Genomic DNA, 20,216 nt, shown 5'->3' on the forward strand with positions numbered 1-20,216 from the left:
TTGTCATCAGTGGCATTGTGGGTTGTTATTGCTGCCTGAAGTAGCACAAGCAACACAGACTTAAAGTTTAGGCAGAGCAATTAAAAATCCACAGAGATATGACAACTTTGTAATATAATGCAATTAAATAGTCTATTATAGAAGGTAATTAACTCAGTGAAAAATGTGTTTTTTAATTTCCCACAAAGGAGTTCAGGATATGCCACTTCAAAATATGTCTCTTTGGCATAATGCTTATCTTGAGCTGGTTATTTTTAAGAAACAGCAGACTCAGGAGAAGCTCTGAAAATGAAGTAGAAGTTACCATTTTGTAAGGAACACTTACATTTACAGTAGTCCCCCCTTATCCATGGGGATATGTTCCAAGACCCCCAGTGAATGCCTGTGTCAGTGTAAGAAATGTCCAAATCTGTAGAGAATTTTTATGAGTTTATTTGAGCAAAACTGTCAACATATGCCAGGAAGCAAGATCTCAGATGCTCCCCAGAATAACAGTTTTGCAGCTTCTTTCATGCATTTGAAATTAAGGAGGGCATATAAGGAAGACTGGAGAAAGCAAGGCAAGGACTGGATTACAGGATAGTTAATGAGATTCTGTGCTCTCTTGAAGGTTAATACCTCCTTCAAGGAGTATTACTTCTGGTATTTCAAAGGTGTGTTAACCTAGATGCATGAGAACAATGAACAGGGTTCATTTGAGGCAAAGATAAACCTTTTACTAAAGAAGTTATATGCCTGTGGTGTGACTACCTGCCATGACCTACGCAGTTAGGAATTTATGATCAGATCACGCTGTGAGCTTACTTTTCATAGAACCCTTTTTTTTCATCCATACCTGAAATCATACATCGTAGTGAACCCTATGTATACTATGTTTTTTCCTATAGACAAACCTATGATAAAGTTTAATTTATATATTAGGTGCAGTAAGAAATTAACAACGACAATAATAAAATAGCACTATTATAATAATATACTTAAATAAAAGTTTCATTAATGGCTTTGGGACCCTTATTAAGTAAAATAAGAGTTATGTGAACACAAACACTGCAACAGTTGATCTGATAACCAAGCCGGCTACTAAGTGACGGACAGGTGGGGAGTGTGTGCAGCGTGGAGAAGCCAGACAGAGACGGAGCGAGAAGGCATAAGATTTCATCACACTACTCGGAACATCACAAAACTGGAAACTTATAAATTGTTTATTTGTGGAATTTTCCATTTAACATTTCTGGACCGTGGTTGACCACAGGTAACTAACACCATGGAAAGGGAAACCGTGAATAAGGAAAGAATTACTGTATAAAGAAAACCTCCATTGTAAGGTTGTCTCTCTCTCTGTAGAAGAGAAGGATGACTAAACCCCTAGAAACTCTCATCAATGGAGAAGGCAACTACTTACATCTACATAACAACTTTACCCTTGTTTACTGTGTTTTGCCCTAGTCTCCTATAATTGGAAAATTATTTTTCTTCCCCTATACCTGGAAGCTTTCTGAACATTAATTTTTATGTGGAATTGTTTTAAAGTAACTTTCTGAACATCAAGACATTCTACCATAAGTATATCAGTTGCACATTTAAAAAATAAAACCATTTCCCTATATAACTAAAATAACATTTTTATCAGTTAAAGTATTATTTTTAAATCGTTTGTATTATCTAATAAGAAGTTTACATTTAAATTTCCTTAAATATCCCCCAAATCATATGTAATTCTAAAACAAGATAGAATTTCAAATCATATATTGCATCTGACTACTAGTTCTTTAAGTCCCTTTTAGTTTAGTCAGTCACATTTTAATGGCACCGTCTAGCTGAAGAGAATGATTCATAATGGTTTATCTGATTGTTGCCTTGTGGCATCATTTACCTTTTTCCTGTAAATTGGAAATTAGATATAAAGGCTCGATTAGATTTAAACCTTTTTGGCTACAATATATCCTAGATGATGTGCTTAACTTCGTATTGCATCTCTTAAGGGTACTCACGATATCTGATTGTCCACCAGTGGGATGCTGAGAGTGACCTTTAAGGGGTGGGGATAACATCTTGAACCTCCATGGCAACCAGAAATCAATCTCTGTGCCGTTATTGTAGCTGCATACAGGTGTCCTGTTCCCTATCAATCATTCTTCTAAGAAGATCAACACCAATTCCTTGTCTAATCAATGACTGGATTAAGTGATTTGAAATTATTATTTCTTAATTTTATCATTTACTGTATGTTGATAGGGCATTCCTTATTAGCCATGGCTATTTGGTTATCCTTGTAGGAAGGAAAACTAATTTTCCCTCTATCCTTTTTGATTCTTGGCAATAGAAAAAAAAATGCAGGAAAACTGAGTAACTCTCCAAAATGGCCCAAGCTACCACCTTAAATACCGTCTCTAGCTAAAGTCAAAAGAAGATGTGTGGGGGGTGGGGGGAGATGGGGGGGAGGAAGCCAGTTATGGGAGGTTATCAGGCAAAACACAGTAAACAGGGCAAGGTTGTTACATAGATTAAGTAGTTGACTTCTCTACTGATAATGGTTAATTACCTCCCTCTTCCTGGTGTGGGAATTGACAATCTCTCCACAATGGTGTATCTCTACCTTTTTCTAACCTCATATATTGAGTTCCTAATCCAGCATCTTTTTTAATAGTCTCACTACATTTAGGGACTATGTAGCCTCATAAGGGTACATAAGAGTTCAGAAAAATGAATTTTCATGCTCCTCTTGCAAAATGACAGCCACAGGGCAAACTATAGTATCTGATGCTCTGTGGGCAGCAGTCACGGTGATGATTCCCTTGTCAGGGCCCCTCTACAGTTTGGATTTTATTCCCAGAAAGCCTCGAGTTTGGTTTTCCAGCCCATCTTTCAATAAATTCCTTTTTCTCCTTCGTTGGTCAGAGTATGCTTTTCTTGCTTACAACTGGAAACTCTGACCTAAATATTCTTTATGATGAAATAATGATTAAATAATACTAAATTTAAAGAGTGACAAAAAGGAGGGTACCATCTGTCCTTACTTAATCTGTAAGAAATTATCTTTGACCCATTCTCTCTTAGCTTGTCCTCAACATTTCTTTTATTCTCATTATTTTGCTTAAATTTTTTTTTAAAAGAAAAAAAAAATCAAGTTTTGAATTTCATGTTTTGCTTTTTCCTCGTACACCAGAGTGATAATGGAAATATAAACTGAAGTTTAGCCCTCTGCCCGACACCAACAATTCTCAGTATCTATTACCCTTTCCTCTTGTTCTAGCAGCAAAAATTGTGTTAGGTATTGCTGCACTCAAGATAAGAATGGTACAAAGAGAGGAGTCAAATTGTTGGCTTCTGTGTTACTACAGAGATTCTTGTACTGAGATTCTCAGAAAGGGAGACATTAATCTTCAAAACTTGATTTTCAATTTCAAAAACCAGATATTTGAGTTTGCCAGGAAATTTGGTCAGCTGGTTTTTAGAAGTCCAAAAATATTATCATTGACTATAAAAGGGTGGAAAATTTTTTTTCTTTTTCCCTTCTAGGTTATTTGGCTAGCCTAATAATCAAATTGGCATAACATAGATTAACAGGAGAAAAGCAAATTTAATTACATACATATGAGAGCCCCACAAAGACATGAGATTCTTAGGCAGTCAGGCAGTTGAGGCTCGTATATCATCCTGAGCCAAGGAGAAGGGTGTAGGGGTCTGTTTGGGGCTTCAAGGGGAGGAAGACCATGCACAGGAAGATGAGAAGAGCTAATGTTTGGTAAACAGATTTTTGCTCCTACCATGCAGATAATTCTTTCTGATTTAAAAATTTATCTCTGTTATAGTTCTCTTCCTGGGATAGGCCTCTAATTTAAATTCTTTTAGGGAGGTAAGAGGGAGGGAAGAAGCTTTTCCTGAGTCTACTGGGTCTTAATTGCCTTCAGTTCAAAATAAGTAATATGCCAAAGTGGCACATTTTGGGTGGTGTATTCTGGTCCCTCTCAAATATGAAGAGCAAAACCAGGAATACTCATACCCTAATGTTGAGGCCAACACATGAAGCTGAGAAGAATGGAGGATGTCATCAGGAGGGGTTTGGGTTTGTCTCCCAGTCCTAGAAGAGATGTGGCTGAGTGGGCAAGTGGATCAGGAGACGCTTTGGGGAAGATGTAGGAGGACAGAAGAGAGACTTGCAGATCTGCTGCCCAAGAGGAGAGGGGCGCAGCAGAAGCAGCCGACAAGGGGCTAATAGAACAATTAACAACAGCAGCAAGTGTCCACAGAGAAGCAAACACATGATAGATCCAGGCCTGCCCCTGCTACCTTGGCTCTTATTATATACCACTTGGCTCACTGCCAAGAATATGGGAGCTAGGCAATAACACTACTTCCATTGTTATTACCATTATTATAAACAGGCAGGAGCACACCTTAGTCACGGCTGGAATCAAGCCCTTGCCCAGTTACTATAAAAAAGAGGGACCGGCTAATTCCAGAGAGAACAACAATGCATGGCAGTGCCCTGGGCACACTCTAACCTCCCAGGAGGGTTTGAGTTGGGAATGAAGTGGAACATTGGGTTCTGAGAGGCAGGAAACCCTATGCTTCGGTGGTGACTCCAATGGTGTCTGATGTCGAAGGTGCTGCAATCAGGCTGCATAGATTCAGGAAAGAGGAGTAGGAAGAGGAGTGCTGTGAGGTCTGTGGCCAAGAGAAGACTCAGACATCGCGGAACCCTCAGAGACAGAGCTGGGTAAAGCATAATGGGACCTGGACAAGGTTGGCAACCACAGGCTTAGTGTTCTCCTCTTTCTTCTGTGCTCTTCCCCAGCAGAGGTGGTCTTGGATGCTTCCCATGACTCCTTTCTTTATGCCTTCCTCTGGGGCTGGGTCCCCTCCAAGGATAGAGCTGCCCTACCTACCTATCTGTGAGGCTTAGGCTGCTTTTTACGGTTAACATACACATAGATAAATAAAGGGGTTTCTACTCCTTGCCCCATAATAGATTGCAAGCTCCTTTAAGACAGGGAATTCACCTTCTACAAGATGCTTTATGCTAAGTACTATGCAAAAACAAATGGAAGAATTTTTAAATGTTAATTGGCAACTATTCTCTGTCTTCATCGTCGCAGGTAAAAACATTAAACAGCACTAGGTGTCCCAAATGTGTTTGTTTTCCTTTCCCAAGAGGACTAACTTGCATTTCCCTAAGCAGTGTCACCTGAGTGGCTCACCAAACCATAATCTGGTCCAAAGATGTTGCCTGGCACATGATGTCATAGAAGCTGAAGCTGATAACCTTTAGGATGAACCAGGGTTTCTGGCTTCACCTGTTGGCTTGAAGTATCTGGAGGATTTGTTCATGTTTTCTTAACTTTGTTCCACATTTCATTTTATTAAACATTTGTGTTGAGAGGAAAATTAATGAGGTTTAATAAGATAACATACATAAAACATTTAACATAGCTTTGATATCAAGCAAGCTTTCCCATTGTGAGTTATTCTTATTACGTGATCTTCGAAGAAATCTTATTTATTCTTCTCTAATGTAACCTTTTACCACATCACATGAGAAAATAAGGTCTAAGTTGTTGAACATGCCATGCCCAAACTATTTTCTCTGTGTTTTCTACTTTCTAAAGTGGTCACAAATAAGAACTAAATGAGAAGAAATGGCATTCTCTGTGCATTATTCATGGCCTCCATTACCTACAAAGGGCTGGCCTAGTTTCCTGTCTCCACAGAGACATTTTGCATGTGTGACTTTTAGCAGTCATGGCAGGTAATATTTTATTCAGCCAAATCTAGACCTCTACACAACGCTAAAACTTTGATAAGACAGCTGAAATCCCTCTTGGGAAATTGATTTGCAAGAAATTTACTGTCTGTTTGGGTAGTATGTCCACTCTGAGACAGATCTCTAAAGACCTTATGATGAAATTTAAGTCAGTAAAATGTGTAGGGGACATCGGCCTGTAGTGAACCTTCTTATCCTCCAGCCTAGGAAGTAGTGGTACTTTTTCCTACCTGGGAACTTTAAATGAGGACTAACAATACCAGTGTCAGCTTTATCCAGGGGTTCTCAGATTTTTGCCTGCATCAAAATGACTTGAGAAGTTTGAGATAAGTCAGAATCCAGGGCCTCTCCATTCCATTGTGCCCCTGTACACACACAGATTCTAATTTACTAGCTCAGGGAAGGTGACTCAAGAATCTGCCTTTTTAAATAGTGCACCAGGTGATTCATTGGCAGGTGGTGGACAGAGCGCAATTTGAGAAGCGCTGGTAAAGTCCATTCACAATCTTTCATTCAACGAGCATTTCCTGAGTGCACAGGGTAAAATTAAGCATAATGAACAAAATCTATACATGCAGTGTATTAAAGGGAGCATACAAAATACCAATTAAATCAATAGTTTTCAAAGCATGTTTACATCGATTGTTTCCTCTCTACGTGAGAGAGGCAGAGCAGTGATTGATATTTCCATTTCATAAACAAAAGGAGAGCTTAAATAATTCCCCCATGTTTTTATGGCTATTAGATGACAGACATGGCTCATAGCCAAGACTTTTGACTGCTGGGGTAGAAAGTAGAAAAGCTATAATGATATGTACACTAATCCTCCTGGAAGACAAGGGCAGGAAGCTGTACTTACACTAATATTCATTGCTAAAGTTAACATAGAGAAAAGTTGGAAACAATCTAAATGTTTATCAACAGAGGTCTGGTTAAAAAACAAAAAACAAAAAACAAAGCAACAATCATGTGTCCATATTACGGAATATTCTGCAGTCTTTCAAAAGGAAAGGGCAGATATTTATTAACATAGTAAAGTATTTCCTTTTACAGGAAAAAATTATTTATGAGTTTAAAATTCTGGAAGTCCCTTTCCTTCTAACAGAGAGAGAGAGAGAGAGAGAGAGAGAGAGAGACTGAGCTGTAAGAGGTGCAGGTTATAGCTATATTTCTTGTCACCCTGGTGAACAGTAATCAGCAGAGCTTTCACTCGACTCTCTATGGAACAGTACACAGGGGATAATTTCTCTAAATTAAGTTGTATGTTAATTCAAGAAGCATCTGGCATAGAAAAAAATAACCACATGGGGGTGATGGCTGTTGACTGAGGGCTTCTCTCCTTAGAATCACAACTCTTAGCTGTAATTATAATTTTTACAATTTTATTGACATGACATAACAGTTAATGTATGTAACCAACACAGTAATATAATGATTGTATTAGCTTATGAATCAAACATTATAAAAAATAAAACCTAATATTTTTAGAAATAATAATTGTTATATACTTGTTAAAGGAGAGGGCATGCAGCAATTCTCTTGAATAAGGTTAATTTTTGAGTCTTAAAGGGCAAAAACTGGCTGAGAGGAAGGAAAAAAATAAAAATACATATTTGAAAATAAAAATTTTCCAACTTTCAACGATTTTATTTTATTAATATTTTATTAATATTTCTTGTATGCTTTTTCAAAATTGAGTAATGTGTGTTATCGATATCATCCCACTTTCATCCAATTATTGTGTGCCTCTCCTGGGCAGGCATAAGGGGAACAAAGATGGTAGGACAAACTCCTTGCCCCGGAGAGACAATAGTCTTAACCTTTATTTTTAAATCTGCAGTAAATTCTGTTCAAAGTAAACCAAGCATAGATGCACTCTTCAAAAGATGGGTAATGCATCATTTGCAAAAAGGCTCTTATATGGCAGGCTAGTGTCTTTAATGGCTATTTTATTATTTTTAGTAAGACTCAATACTTTTTGTGCTTGTCAATACTGAAATTTATTTATTTTAATTTTTTGGAAAACAAAAGACTGCTTTTGTTTTCTTCACTCTATTCATAAAGACAAAAGCCTAAAGGAAAATAACGTTTAATCTCCATAAGAGTGACCTGTAACATTTCTAGGTCACAGCCTCCTCTTAAGAATTGGATGAAAGTGACGAACTGCACTCTGAATGCACATAGGCATATGCCCATGAAATATTGCAGACAATGAAATATTCAGGAGCTCATGGATCCCAAGCCCATCATGGACACTAAGTCAGTCAAGCCTATTCCTGAAGTTTGTTCTTTTCAAATGCAAATCTGGCACCGTTTATTCAGCAAATATTTTTAGAGCACCTATACTAGGCAAAAACACTATGTTAGAAGCAGGGTAGCAATCTATGTTTAACATGCCCTCGATGTGATTCTGATGCATGTTAAAGTTTGAAATACAATGACTTAAACCAAAATATGCCGTGGTCAGGCCCTGCCCCGTAGAAGTTCTGATTTATTAGGTCTTGGAGGTGGGATGTGGGGGAGGAGGAATCATTGCTGTTTTTTAAAGTCTCTCCAGGAAATTCTCACATGCAGGTGAAGTTAATACTTGTTGGATTAAGCTCTGGAAATGGGCTTTCTGGTTCCTGATAAACATTTATAGTTTTACAAAGAAGAAAATCTACTGTATACACCTAAGTATTTATGGCTCACAGCATGCAGGGTGGCATAGGCTAGAAGCTTTAAAGGTGACTGGTACAACCAGGCAGCCCTACTTCAATCATGAGGGCACTTTGGAGGCTGTGTTCCAATGGCCCTCCTCACCCTACCTAATTTACTGTTCAAGAGCAGATGCCCCAAATTCTGCTTTCTAGTTAATTAGTAAGTATTAATTTCTCTTTTAGAGTTTTTTTTTTTTTTTTTTTAATGGAAGAGATCAGATAAAATCTCTGAGTGGCCTGTCGGGAATTAGAGGATAGGAAATCCATTCTTGGGGTGGAGGCTTTTAACTTCCAATTGCTTTCCTTAGTGACAAATAGATCAATTTTTGTTACTGATCAGCCACTCTGCTAACAGTTTCTGTTAAGACACCTATTTCACAAGTAATGAAGAAATCTTTGTTTTGAAGAACTCTAGGCTTTTAATTCACACAGAAGGTAATTTTTGCAAGTCACTGTCCTCTGGAATATCTCTGCATTGGGTCATTAACATCAGATAAAGACACTGCCTTGCCCGATCAAGTAATTTTTATTAAATAATAAAATACATATTGGCTATATTATATGTATTAGTTAATATTTTCTTCCAAGAATCATTGAGTTATTATTATTCCCATTTTGCAAATGTTGTTCAAAGTCAAATACTCAGTATTCAAATCCAGATCTTTCTGATTCCAAAATCTATAGACTTTTCACCATATTGCACTATCTTCCTTCCTATTATGACACATGGAATCCTAATAGTCATATGCCCCATAAATTACCATGAGGAAAGAATCATAAGACAGAACTCCAAACTCCCCTTGCAACTGAACCTTTACAATGTTTAAGAAAGTAGCTGCCTGATGCTCAGCATCTCCTGGTTCTCATTCCTATGAGAGTTGCCTCTGCTTTAAGCTGCTAAGATACTCTCATTCGCTATTGGATCTATCTTTGCAGTTGAACGAGAGCCTGTAGAGTGGATAAACTCATTCATGTAATCATCTTTTACTGTATTGAAGTAACACAGAGTAAAATACTGCTCTAAGATTCTCTGTTGTCTTTGGTAAGGTGAAGAGAACTAACCATGTTGTTTAATAAAGAAACTACCCACTTAGGACCTGATTAATGGGATATGTCTTTATATTAATGAGAGTAAACAAACACTTGCCAAATGTTCATTTGGCTCAGTTATATGATCCTGACAAGACAACGGCCTGTGGGAAGAGTTTAAACTAAAACAGAATTTTGGCACACATCTGCTATTTAACAACAACATGATTTTTCCATGTATTAACAATTATAATGACTTACTTGGCTTATAATAAAATACTCATACTGTGTTTCCTAGGCATAAGAAATAGATGGAAAGACTTTCTTTCAAAGAGTTTCCATATCTATCCATCTATTCTCTCAGAAGCCTTTATAGCTTCCCAGTGAAGACATTAGAAGCCCTTTGACACTACAAGGTTAATTACTTATTCAAGTTCACATGTAGTAGATGCACAATTATACAGTTTTGCATTCTATCTATGAGCGTTTCACCTCCTTATGTTGCAAATTTGATACGTGAATGATAATTTTTAATAATTACCACGTTAGATTGCAGAGGCGCATTTCATCATAAGAAAAAATAGAAAATAAAACAGACTAGCTTGGGGAAAAGGAAAGTTTCAAGCAAAAATGATAAAAATAACTTTGGTCTATGTTACTTATTTTCTCAACACAACCATGGCCTCTAAATGCTAAGGCATCATGTTGGCCTAGAAGTGCCAAATTATTATGCTTGTTAAGGATATCGATTTCTCCATCCACAAATGAATGCTTATTTATTACATTGACAAACCTTTTTGGAAAATTAGAGTTTTTAATCCATGAAATACTTATCCACTCAGGAATCATAGGCAAAAAGAGAGAAGCCTAAACTCGGCACTTATTATATCTAATGCCTCTGTGCTTCATTTGTGTTTTGTTTATGGAAAATCAGACATTGAATAACCTTTAAAAAGGAACATGATATTTTTTTCTTTTTAAAAATTTTATTAAATTTTTTGGGGTGACATTGGTTAACAAAATTATATGTTTCAAGTGTACAATTCTATAATACATCATCTGTATACTGCATTGTGTGTTCACCACCCAAAGTTAAATCTTCCATCACCATATATTTGACCCTTTTTACCCTTTTCTACCTCACCCTCCCGCTGCCAACCCCACTTTCTCTCTGGAAACCACCATACTGTTTTCTGCATCTATGAGTTTTTGTTCCTGCGTTTGTCTTATTTGTTCATTTGTTGCTTTCGGTTTCATATCCCATGTATAAATGAAGTCATATGGTTCTTGACTTTTTCTGTTTGACTTATTTTGCATAACATGATGTTCTCAGGATTTAATTTCATCGTCACAGATGGCAGTATTTCATCTCTTCTTATGGTTGAGTAATATTCCATTGTATATATGTACCATATCTTCTTTATCCAATCATCTATCGAAGGACACTTTGGTTGTTTCCATGTCTTGGTCACCACGAATAATGCTGCAATGAACATCGAGGTGCATACATCTTTACAGACAAATGTTTTCAAATTTTTTGGATAGATACCCAGATGAGGAATTGCTAGGTCATATGGTAGCTCTATTCTTAATTTTTTGAGGAACCTCCTCCACACTGTTTCCCATAGTGACTGTACCCATATTTTTAATAGTAGTGAAGAATAAAACAATCTAAATATTTATCATTCAAACAAATTATGGTACAATGTTTTGATAGAATAATGGTATCTCTTTAGGAGCATTGGAAACATTCTTCAAAGAATTTTTAATAATATTGGAAATGTTCAGAAAAAAGTTCTAAGAGAAAAAAAGCAAGATATAAAATTGTTCCCAATGAACAAAACATGTAAATACATAATATATTAGAAAGTAACATAGTAGAATATTAGCAGTATTTATATAAGGGAGGTAGAATTGTGGGTAATGTTCATTTTTGCTTTTTAATTTTTAATAATTTAAATATTTTACAATAATTTAAATATTTTATCATCTTTAATAAGAAAAAAGATATTATTTTGGTCTACCATCAGGAAGAAAAAGAAAAATTTTGAGGAAACTGACAAAACATCCACTGAATAACTGGGAGTTGCCTAACTGAAATGATAAATATCTCCAATCTCATTAGAGATATTCATGTTTGGATGTAAAACTTACATGAAAGTATGTCTGTTTTATAGAAAACCACACAGATGACTAACACTTTCCTTAGGAGTTTTGTCTTATATTAGTTTGTATATATCCATTACTTTCATGCTAGAAATAGAGAGAAGTTGCCTGATACAAAGTATGTTCTCATAAATATTTGTTGAATGAATGATGAATGAATGAATGAGTAGGAGATAATTCTTCAAATTGTAATGAATGAAGAGGTCACCATTTGCTCACTTTCTTTTCCCATTGCAATCTTGAATTCTTCTTCTTTTTTTTTAATCAACCAGAAAGTATGTTTATGGGCATTTGTCCTATAAATATTTTAAACATAATTTTCTCTAAGCCTTCTCTAGGAAAAGTAACTTTACTTGCTTATAACACCATTATGAATTCAACTGATACTAAAACTACACAAGCGTGACTTTTTTCTGTCAATATGGAAAGCATCAGACCTTGAACATGCATACAATTGTCTGAAATCCTTGAAAACAATAGAAGTTCCTGCCAATAGTACAAACCCTCCGGGATGTTTACTTGCAATAGAGTTTGGCAACCAAGTTCCTGGACGTTACGCAGTAAATACCACTCACAGCCTTGCTTCCAACTGTTTCGTTGGCAAAATTTTTGAAACTCTAGAGGTACTATGCTCAGAAGCTAGACTTCCAGTGAGAATGGAAAGCAGTGGATATTCCCAAATCTGAGAAAGGAACAGTGACTAGGTCCACCCAATTGAGAAACCACTTATTCTTAATAAAATCTGTGTTTTTATACTTTTGGTGCTTTGTGGCTGTTCCTCAGTTTCTATTTGGAAACTGAGGAACTGATTTAGAATCTCTTTTTTCAACAGATACAAATAAATCAGCCTATGGCATTTCAAGAAAAAGGAGGATATCAAAACATTTTATTTTTATGTATTTTTTAATGCCTGTAGAACCTGGCCTTCCTAGGTGGTCTCCCATCCAAGTACTAACCTTGCTTAGCTTTTGAGATAAGACAAGATCAGGCACATTCAGGGTGGCACAGCCGTAGAAGACATTTTAAATTTGCTATTTAATTGCTTACTTATTTTTTGCAATGCTTTGAGAGTAGGAAGAATTTGAGGGTGCTTTTAGGCAACACATAAAATATAATAGTCAAAAATAAATTAAAAATCAAGATCAGGTAAAATGAAAGTGAAGTACACACACACACACACACACATACACATTCACATAATACTATCCAACATAATTAGCTACAGATGGGACACAAATTTGGCTTTGAGCGTCCTAGAAAACATAACGCCCCCCCAAAAGTCAGTTGTATAGTATTCATTGTCCAAAAGAAGAATACTTAGAGTTTCTCAGGCTAAGAAAAGATTTGCTAGCACTCTGTTCTGAAAGAAAATACCGAGAGGACTGCATGTAAGGAACACTTAAAACTATGGTACATGATGACCTCAATAACATCCCCACAGCAAATATGGATATAGACTTCACAGACTGCTTCTCATAGTCTTTCCAAAAGATGAATTTTATGATACTAAAAAGCAACCCAAGGAGATGGGTCTGTAGTGAATCAAAACTGCATCCAAGGATGTCTCTTATATGTTGGTTCAAAACTTGATCATTTATTAATAGATGCAGGTATAAAATATCATTGATTGAAGAAATTTCCAGCCAGATATTTTAAGATCAATCTAAAAGTCGGTGTTGATAGTCTTTAATAAAATCAAGAGTAAACCAATCTTGATGAGCCATTCTTCGTTGCTGACCAAGGTACCTGCAAGCAAAGAGTTTTGTTCAAACAATTTCGGGGCAGCTTTTGGATAAAATTGTTTTAACATTAATTTTTAAGAGGGTCATCCTGTAATATTTGATATTTGTACAGCATAAACCTGTAACCAAATGGCAGATAATATTTTAAAATTATCCAGTAAAATAATAACATTTGGACTAAAAATAAGGCAGCTCAAAGTTAGCTTTACCAGTTATAATGAGACTTGGGGCAAATCAACCAGCCTCTCTGAGTTCATTTGCACTTGAGAAAGTGGGACTATATGACTAAAAATCAAAGATCAAATGATATAAATAACTTTAAAGTGCATTGAACATTGTAAAATGCCAAGCAAATGCCTCAGATTATTATCACATCTTTTAAAGTTGTATAAGTGACCCTTTGAACGTTGTTTAAACTAAAGGTTCTGATTAAAACCCTAAAAATTTCCTCCTAAAATTCTTTATCCAGTCAGTCTAACAAGTATTTATTTGAGTGCTTATCAAATGCTTTTAGTGGGAAAAAATAAAAACATGGCCCCTTAATACAGAGGGCGTTAGAATGCAACTTCTAGAACAACGTGTTATCAAATGATGCAGTGACTTTTCCTGACAATAACTGCTCTGCAGGTTGAGAGTTATTGGAACTGAGTGTCATGAGTTGACTGAGAAAGCTGCTCAGGGCAGTAAGAAACCAGAGTCTTTCTCCTCTTCTTAATCAAACTTTCTGTGATCTTGTTATATAGTTTTCATAATAAGTTTTCATAATATAGTTTTCATAATAAGTACGTTAACAACTGATAAAATGCTTAAAGAAAATAATTTTAAAATTGACCCAGGATTGAGGGCTATAGTCCACTTTCCATATGAGATTAAGTTTTATTGTCTAAGCTCAGATCTTAAAAGATAATGAGGTTTGGTGAGTTCAGATGCTACATGCTACTCAAGAATGATCTTTTCAAGTGTTTTCTAAAAGCCACCATGCACAGCACAGATAGTTTCAGGTGTTGCTTAGTCCTCTGCCTTCCTGGCAGAGTATTAGCCTCTGCTGTCCTGATGCACTGGTCTACTTGAACCAGTTACTTGCAATCTACTTACTTAATGCTTATTTACACATTTCACAATCATCTCTTAATTGTTTATATCAAGTAAAGTAGGTAGGAGTGTGTCATGGCCTTACCTTTAAAAAGATGTTTTTAAGTCCCCCTTTCCATAATAAGCTTTCATCTAAACAACACTGAGGGAACAAAATCCATAACTAACATGAGCAAAGACCAAATGATAATTATAACGAATGTTGATGTGAAGTCCATCACAACAGTATGGCAAGCTATGGATAAGTAAAAGCAAAAAGTGATGTTTAGTCAGCTACTTTGAAAAATCCAACTAGTACGACTAAATAGATACACCATTCATTAGTGCATATATTAATACATAAATGGAAAAAAACATTTATTTTTTTCCCACTTAATATTTGTAGTAATTTTTCTGGGCTCGTTTACAGTTGAACATTTGGTAGAAAAAGAGAGCTGACTAAATATATCAATACCGTAAATAACACAATGTTTATGAGAATGTTTAACCTAGTTAAGATAATTTAAGACACATATCACTTTAGCAACATCATCTCGTCGTATTTGCTTGTATTTGATATGTCAGTTATATATCTAGTCCTTCAAAAGTGTCAGCACTGTTAGTTACTATTTTATTTGAAGGTAAAAAAGCAACATTTTCTTGAATAATTCCATAATTCAAACTTTTCCCTCAGATTGGCCTTCTTCCAAGTTAGTGTGAATCCGTGAGTTGTTACTGGATGTGGATTTTTCCACTTATGTTATAGTTGCTCATCCTAATGCAAGGGTATGGATTGGGTTTACATAGAAAAATGAAGTCCCACTGAATGCAGCTATTTCCCTGCAAGAGGCGTTAAGGTAAAGCTGAGCAGTGCACATTGCTTTCTTCCATTTTCTCAAGTTTATAAGTATTTATAAGAAAGTAAATACCAGTTGATGAATTTAATTTTTTGAAGTTAAGAAAAATACTTTCAACTACAAAAACAAAAAAGTAATATGTATGTAAAAGTAACACACATTCGCAACACATTCCAGCAACAAAGGACTAATAGCCTTAATATAAAAAGAGCTTTTAAAAATTATTGGGGGAAGGGAGAACAAATGATGGACAAAGAACTTTATGAGGAATTTAAAGAAATACACATGGCAAACGAACAGAATGTGGACAATGAGAGCTGGTTTCTCCCTGTCAGAAAAGGGAGTTACAAATAAGGAGAAACAGAAGGTTAGAATAAATTCTTGAATTCTATGGCATTGGATTAGAGGATCAGTATACTTCGTTATTCTCCAAGCAGTAAAAACATGATTTTTACTATAGTTTCAGATGGATAGATATAGGAATAGGGATGTGTGTACGCATTGTGTGTACATACATATATTTCCTAGCTCTGTCCGCTGCAAGAGCCCAGAAACAATAATTTCAGGTACCAATGGCACTCCTGGTGCCCAGATCTTGGTTTCCACATAGCATTCCCAGATAAAAGGAGCTAAGGCTCCTTGGACAAATGGCGAGTCCCAGGGTGAAGTACAAGGTAAGCTTGGAATAACTCATGGTGCCCGAGAGTAGGAAAGTGCTTGATAAATGTGGGAGTCATGTAAAGAAAGATACAGAAGTCCACTTGAAACATTGACCACATCTGAAGTTATCTGAGTGAAAAATAAATAATGATTATGTCTTAGCTCAGGCAGCTATAACAAAATAACACAGATTGAGTAGCTTAAACAACAGAAATTTACTTCTTACAGTTCTGAAGTCTAAGATCAAGGTACTGGTATTTAAGCTAAACAGTAGAAGACTCAAGAAAGACCTGACAGTCAAGAGATAGTGTGTTTTACTTGGATTAAAGGGTTATGATCAATGGGTCAAATAACAGGAAGGCAGTCTCAGCTTGATATAGGAGGAACTTTCAAATGATAGAGGTTTTTTTTTTTTAAATACAGGGAATTAAATTTGAAAGATAGCAAATCTCCATTGATTAGTCTATAAATTTAGTAAAAATTCTAGCAGAGATTTTTTTTTAAATCTAACAACTTATTCTAAACATATAGGAGAATAGAGACGCCCATGAATAACTAAATCAATTTTGAAAAAGAAGAGCAAAAATGTTACTTCTGTCCAAAGAATGATAAGATATACCATCAAGTCATGATAATAAAACAGTGTGGACCTGGAGCATCCACAGGTATATAAGCCAATAGAACAGAAGAAAGTCTACAGCCTTGCCACCCTGAACAAGCTCGATCCTGTCTGATCTTGGAAGCTAAGCAGGGTCAGGCCAGGTTAGTACTTGGATGAGAGACCACCTAGGAAGACCAGGTGCCGTAGGCATAAAAAATTTAAAAATAAATAAATAAAAAATAAGGGATTATAAACTGACAAGGTCCTTGCAATCTGTGAGGTTGACCAAGAGTTACCTCACCTAAAAAAAAAAAAAGAAAAAGAAAAAATAGAACAGAAGAAAGAGCTCAGCCACAGATATATGTGTGTGTAAAGTTGGTATGTGATGCAGATACTACTCAAATCAATGAGGCAAAAGGGATAAAGTGTTCGATGGGTGTTGCTGAGGAAACTGATGGACTACATAGGGAAAAATATAGTTGGAAAACATATATAATATACAAAGATGGTATATAGATGGATTGAAGAACTAAATGTGAAAGATAAACTCTAAAGCAAATAGAATAATATATTTGTGATTTTGGAGTAGGAAGGACTTAAAACTTCCAAAGCACAAAGCATAAGGAGAAAGTTATTTAGTCATCTATTTAAAAATTAAAGATTTTAAGTGATAACATATACAAAGTTACCAGATTACTGACAGTCGGGAAAATTTATTTGCAATGTCAATGCCATAAGAGGTTAATATCTGACTATACAAAATACCACAAGTAAATATCTAGGATATATAAGCAAATCCGCAAGTAAAAGATAGGCCTATTTGGAAAATGGCCTTATTAAAATAGATCTGTGGGACCTTGGTTTCCTCATTCACTCATTCTATAAATATTTAGTGAGTGCCTATCACATATAGGCATAGTACTAGATCCTGGGGATACAGCAGACAAAATTCTCTGCCCTCATGGAATTTAAATACTCCACAATATTCTGTCCTACTAATAGAGAAAAGAAATTAGTTTCTACTAGGTGAATCTTCCTTTTAAATTACAATCATGTCATTTTAAAGTTGGAAGAATTTTAGGGTGCATTTCTTCTAAATCTATATCTTTGCATGACAATAAGCAACTTCCCACACAGGTTTGACAGGCATGAACAGCTGACACTTGGCCCAGAGGTTAGGTGGGTCCAGAATGCCTAAGAGTAAATTATGTGTCTTCCTCTACAACCTGTGTGTGACATTTGGCAACCTCTCAGAGTTTCAGTTTCTTTAGTAGTAAAACGGCACTAATGAAGAGACTTGCCATGAAGCGGTACAAAGATTTAACGCGATATTATAAAACACAATAGCATCTGGCACGTGATAAAAACTCAGTGTTGGCTATTTTTACTTCTATATTTTGATTTTGATATTGCGATTCCAGAAACTATTATTTTCCTACACACCATATTTCAAAATTCATATAGTAACACCTTAATCAGGCAGTTAAATTTTTCTTTAAATAATAATCAGAAAAGGAAGTCATATGCTTTCACTAAGACTGTACCCTAGTGGTATATGAAATATGCCTCATGGATTAACTCTTAATCCTAGTATGTGAAACCTGAACTCAGGGTTGTAGGGCTTGAAGGGATGTGGGAGACCATTTTGCTAGTCCCAGCCTTTTTGATGCAGAAGGACTCAAAAGCTGAAGGAAGCAGTGCCCTTCCCCCAGTAGGACCAGAGCATTGCTTTTGTAAAGATTATGATTAGAAAAGACTATTATGTTTAGGAAATCAAGGTTGTGATTAGGGAAGATTAGTGTCACCAGCTGACTTTGTCAGATGGCTGTGAATTGGGGACATGAATGATCTCACTTAGAGACCTGGACTAGGAGGATTTATGGTTATTCCCCATATGAAGAACTTGCGAGACTTCAGTTGACTGTCACCGTTTGGTTCGGTAGGTGGAGCCAGTCTTCTTCATTAGAATAGGTAAACAGATTCAAACCAATTATAAATGGAAAACAAATATGTGCCTTCTGTCACTGAGGGCTGCAGAAAGCGGTGACTGGCTGGAGAACTTGGGTGCAGTGACAAGAAGAGTTGGAGCATGAGTTCCAAGTCAAAATCCATAGGGATCATCGGAGCTCCTTTCTCCAAGGGACAGGTACGTACAAGCTTGGCTTTGAATAACCGAAATTTATTAGAAAGTTTCAGACTTAAAAATTAATAAGGTATTATTGTCTGTTAGTTAAGTCCCCTGATACAAGCTGGCTGCTAAATAGTATATATTTTAAAGTTGTCTCACCTTTTTCTAACATTGTATAATTATGGTCAGAAAACCATTTATTCTTGTGGCTCTTAATCTCTGCCACAGCCAATTTTATTTGAATCTACAATTTTTTCCCTCATATTTTTAAAGAAAAAAATATTTTCATTTGAATGGAAATGGACTATTTCTGCATTGTAGCTCCTCGTTTAGGTTTTTATGTTCTCGTTGCTTTTGGTGCTACTGTGTATATGTAGAGAGAAAGAATTTGAAGAAAACTCATTTATTTAGTTATGTAATTAATGCTTAGAAAAATCTCCTAGATTGGCAGCAATATTCAGAATTCTTTTAATTTGTTAACGTATATATTATTGCTTTATGCAACTTTGTGAATGATTAATATTATTTGAGGGCTTTAATGAGTGTAGAAAAATATTTATTCATGGACTAAGTAAAATCCTTCATGCGCCTCTCTTTAAGGGAGGAAAAAAGAAAAATGAAAGAAAGAAAATCTATAAGTTGGCAATGGTGAAAAGACTAATAGATTTATGAAACTCTCGGATTGCCAACACAAGCCAGCAACATTGAAATATGCAGTCTTGTTTTCTGCCTGGGCACACTCATTCTGGTAGACATAATGAAATTACAGACACAGACTTTGGCATGCATCGGTGCATAAAGAGGAAAAAGAAAAAAGAAACAAAAACAAAAGCAAACAAGACCAAGTGTACATTGAGGTCCCACACCTCCACGGCTGATGTTTTTAAATGGAGTCTTTTTCAGGTTTCTCAGAACTTTCTCTTTGTCCACTTAGTTTTGAACTCTTGCTTTGCACTCTGACTTTATGTTGCAAAACCAAATGGGAAAGGTCAGAGGAGAGAGACCCTAACTGCATGTGGACTGTCAATAAATTGCACTTCACTTCCCCTGGAAAGCTTTCAAAGGTCTCGCCCAGAACCAGGGACATTTCTGCTGACACAGAAGTGTTTCTTTTAATGATAGGTTACTTGCGAAATCCACAATATGCTCACTTATTCTTAGGACAGGTTCTAACAAAGATAGAACTGAAATAACTGACATAAAAGAAGAAAAGGAGGGAGGGAAACAGAAATGAAGGAAAGGAAAAAAAGGAAAGAAAGAAAGAAACATCATGAATATGCTCTGGCCCCTACACCTCAGTAGAAGGCCTTATGCCAATAATAACAGCCTTCTAGGGGGTAATATTTTGAAATATAGCCTGATGCATTTTCTGTTCTCAGTAACTCTTTTTTGCCTCCCTACAGCTCTTCATTAAAACTTGGCCCTATGAGAATGAAGCTTATTGTCTCACAATAGTGAGACAGAGAGAGAGAGATGAGAGAGAGAGAGAGAGAGAGAGA

At 36.0% G+C, this 20,216-nt stretch overlaps 1 protein-coding gene and 1 pseudogene across 1 annotated transcript in view; both read left to right on the forward strand.

The window, feature by feature from the left end:
• Positions 1-16,680: 16,680 nt before the first annotated feature.
• LOC120592343 (uncharacterized) lies at positions 16,681-16,799 on the forward strand (annotated as a pseudogene).
• A 1,783-nt stretch (positions 16,800-18,582) lies between these two features.
• ARG1 (arginase 1) overlaps positions 18,583-20,216 on the forward strand; it is a 10,861-nt gene continuing 9,227 nt past the window's right edge. The window contains exon 1 of the mRNA XM_039849946.1: positions 18,583-18,735. Within this exon, the coding sequence (XP_039705880.1) occupies positions 18,679-18,735 (57 nt within the window). The 5' untranslated portion in view covers positions 18,583-18,678. The remainder of the gene's footprint in view (positions 18,736-20,216) is intronic.

The sequence above is a fragment of the Pteropus medius genome, unplaced genomic scaffold (assembly GCF_902729225.1).
Source record: "Pteropus medius unplaced genomic scaffold, Ma_sr-lr_union100, whole genome shotgun sequence".
Classification (NCBI taxonomy): domain Eukaryota; kingdom Metazoa; phylum Chordata; class Mammalia; order Chiroptera; family Pteropodidae; genus Pteropus; species Pteropus medius.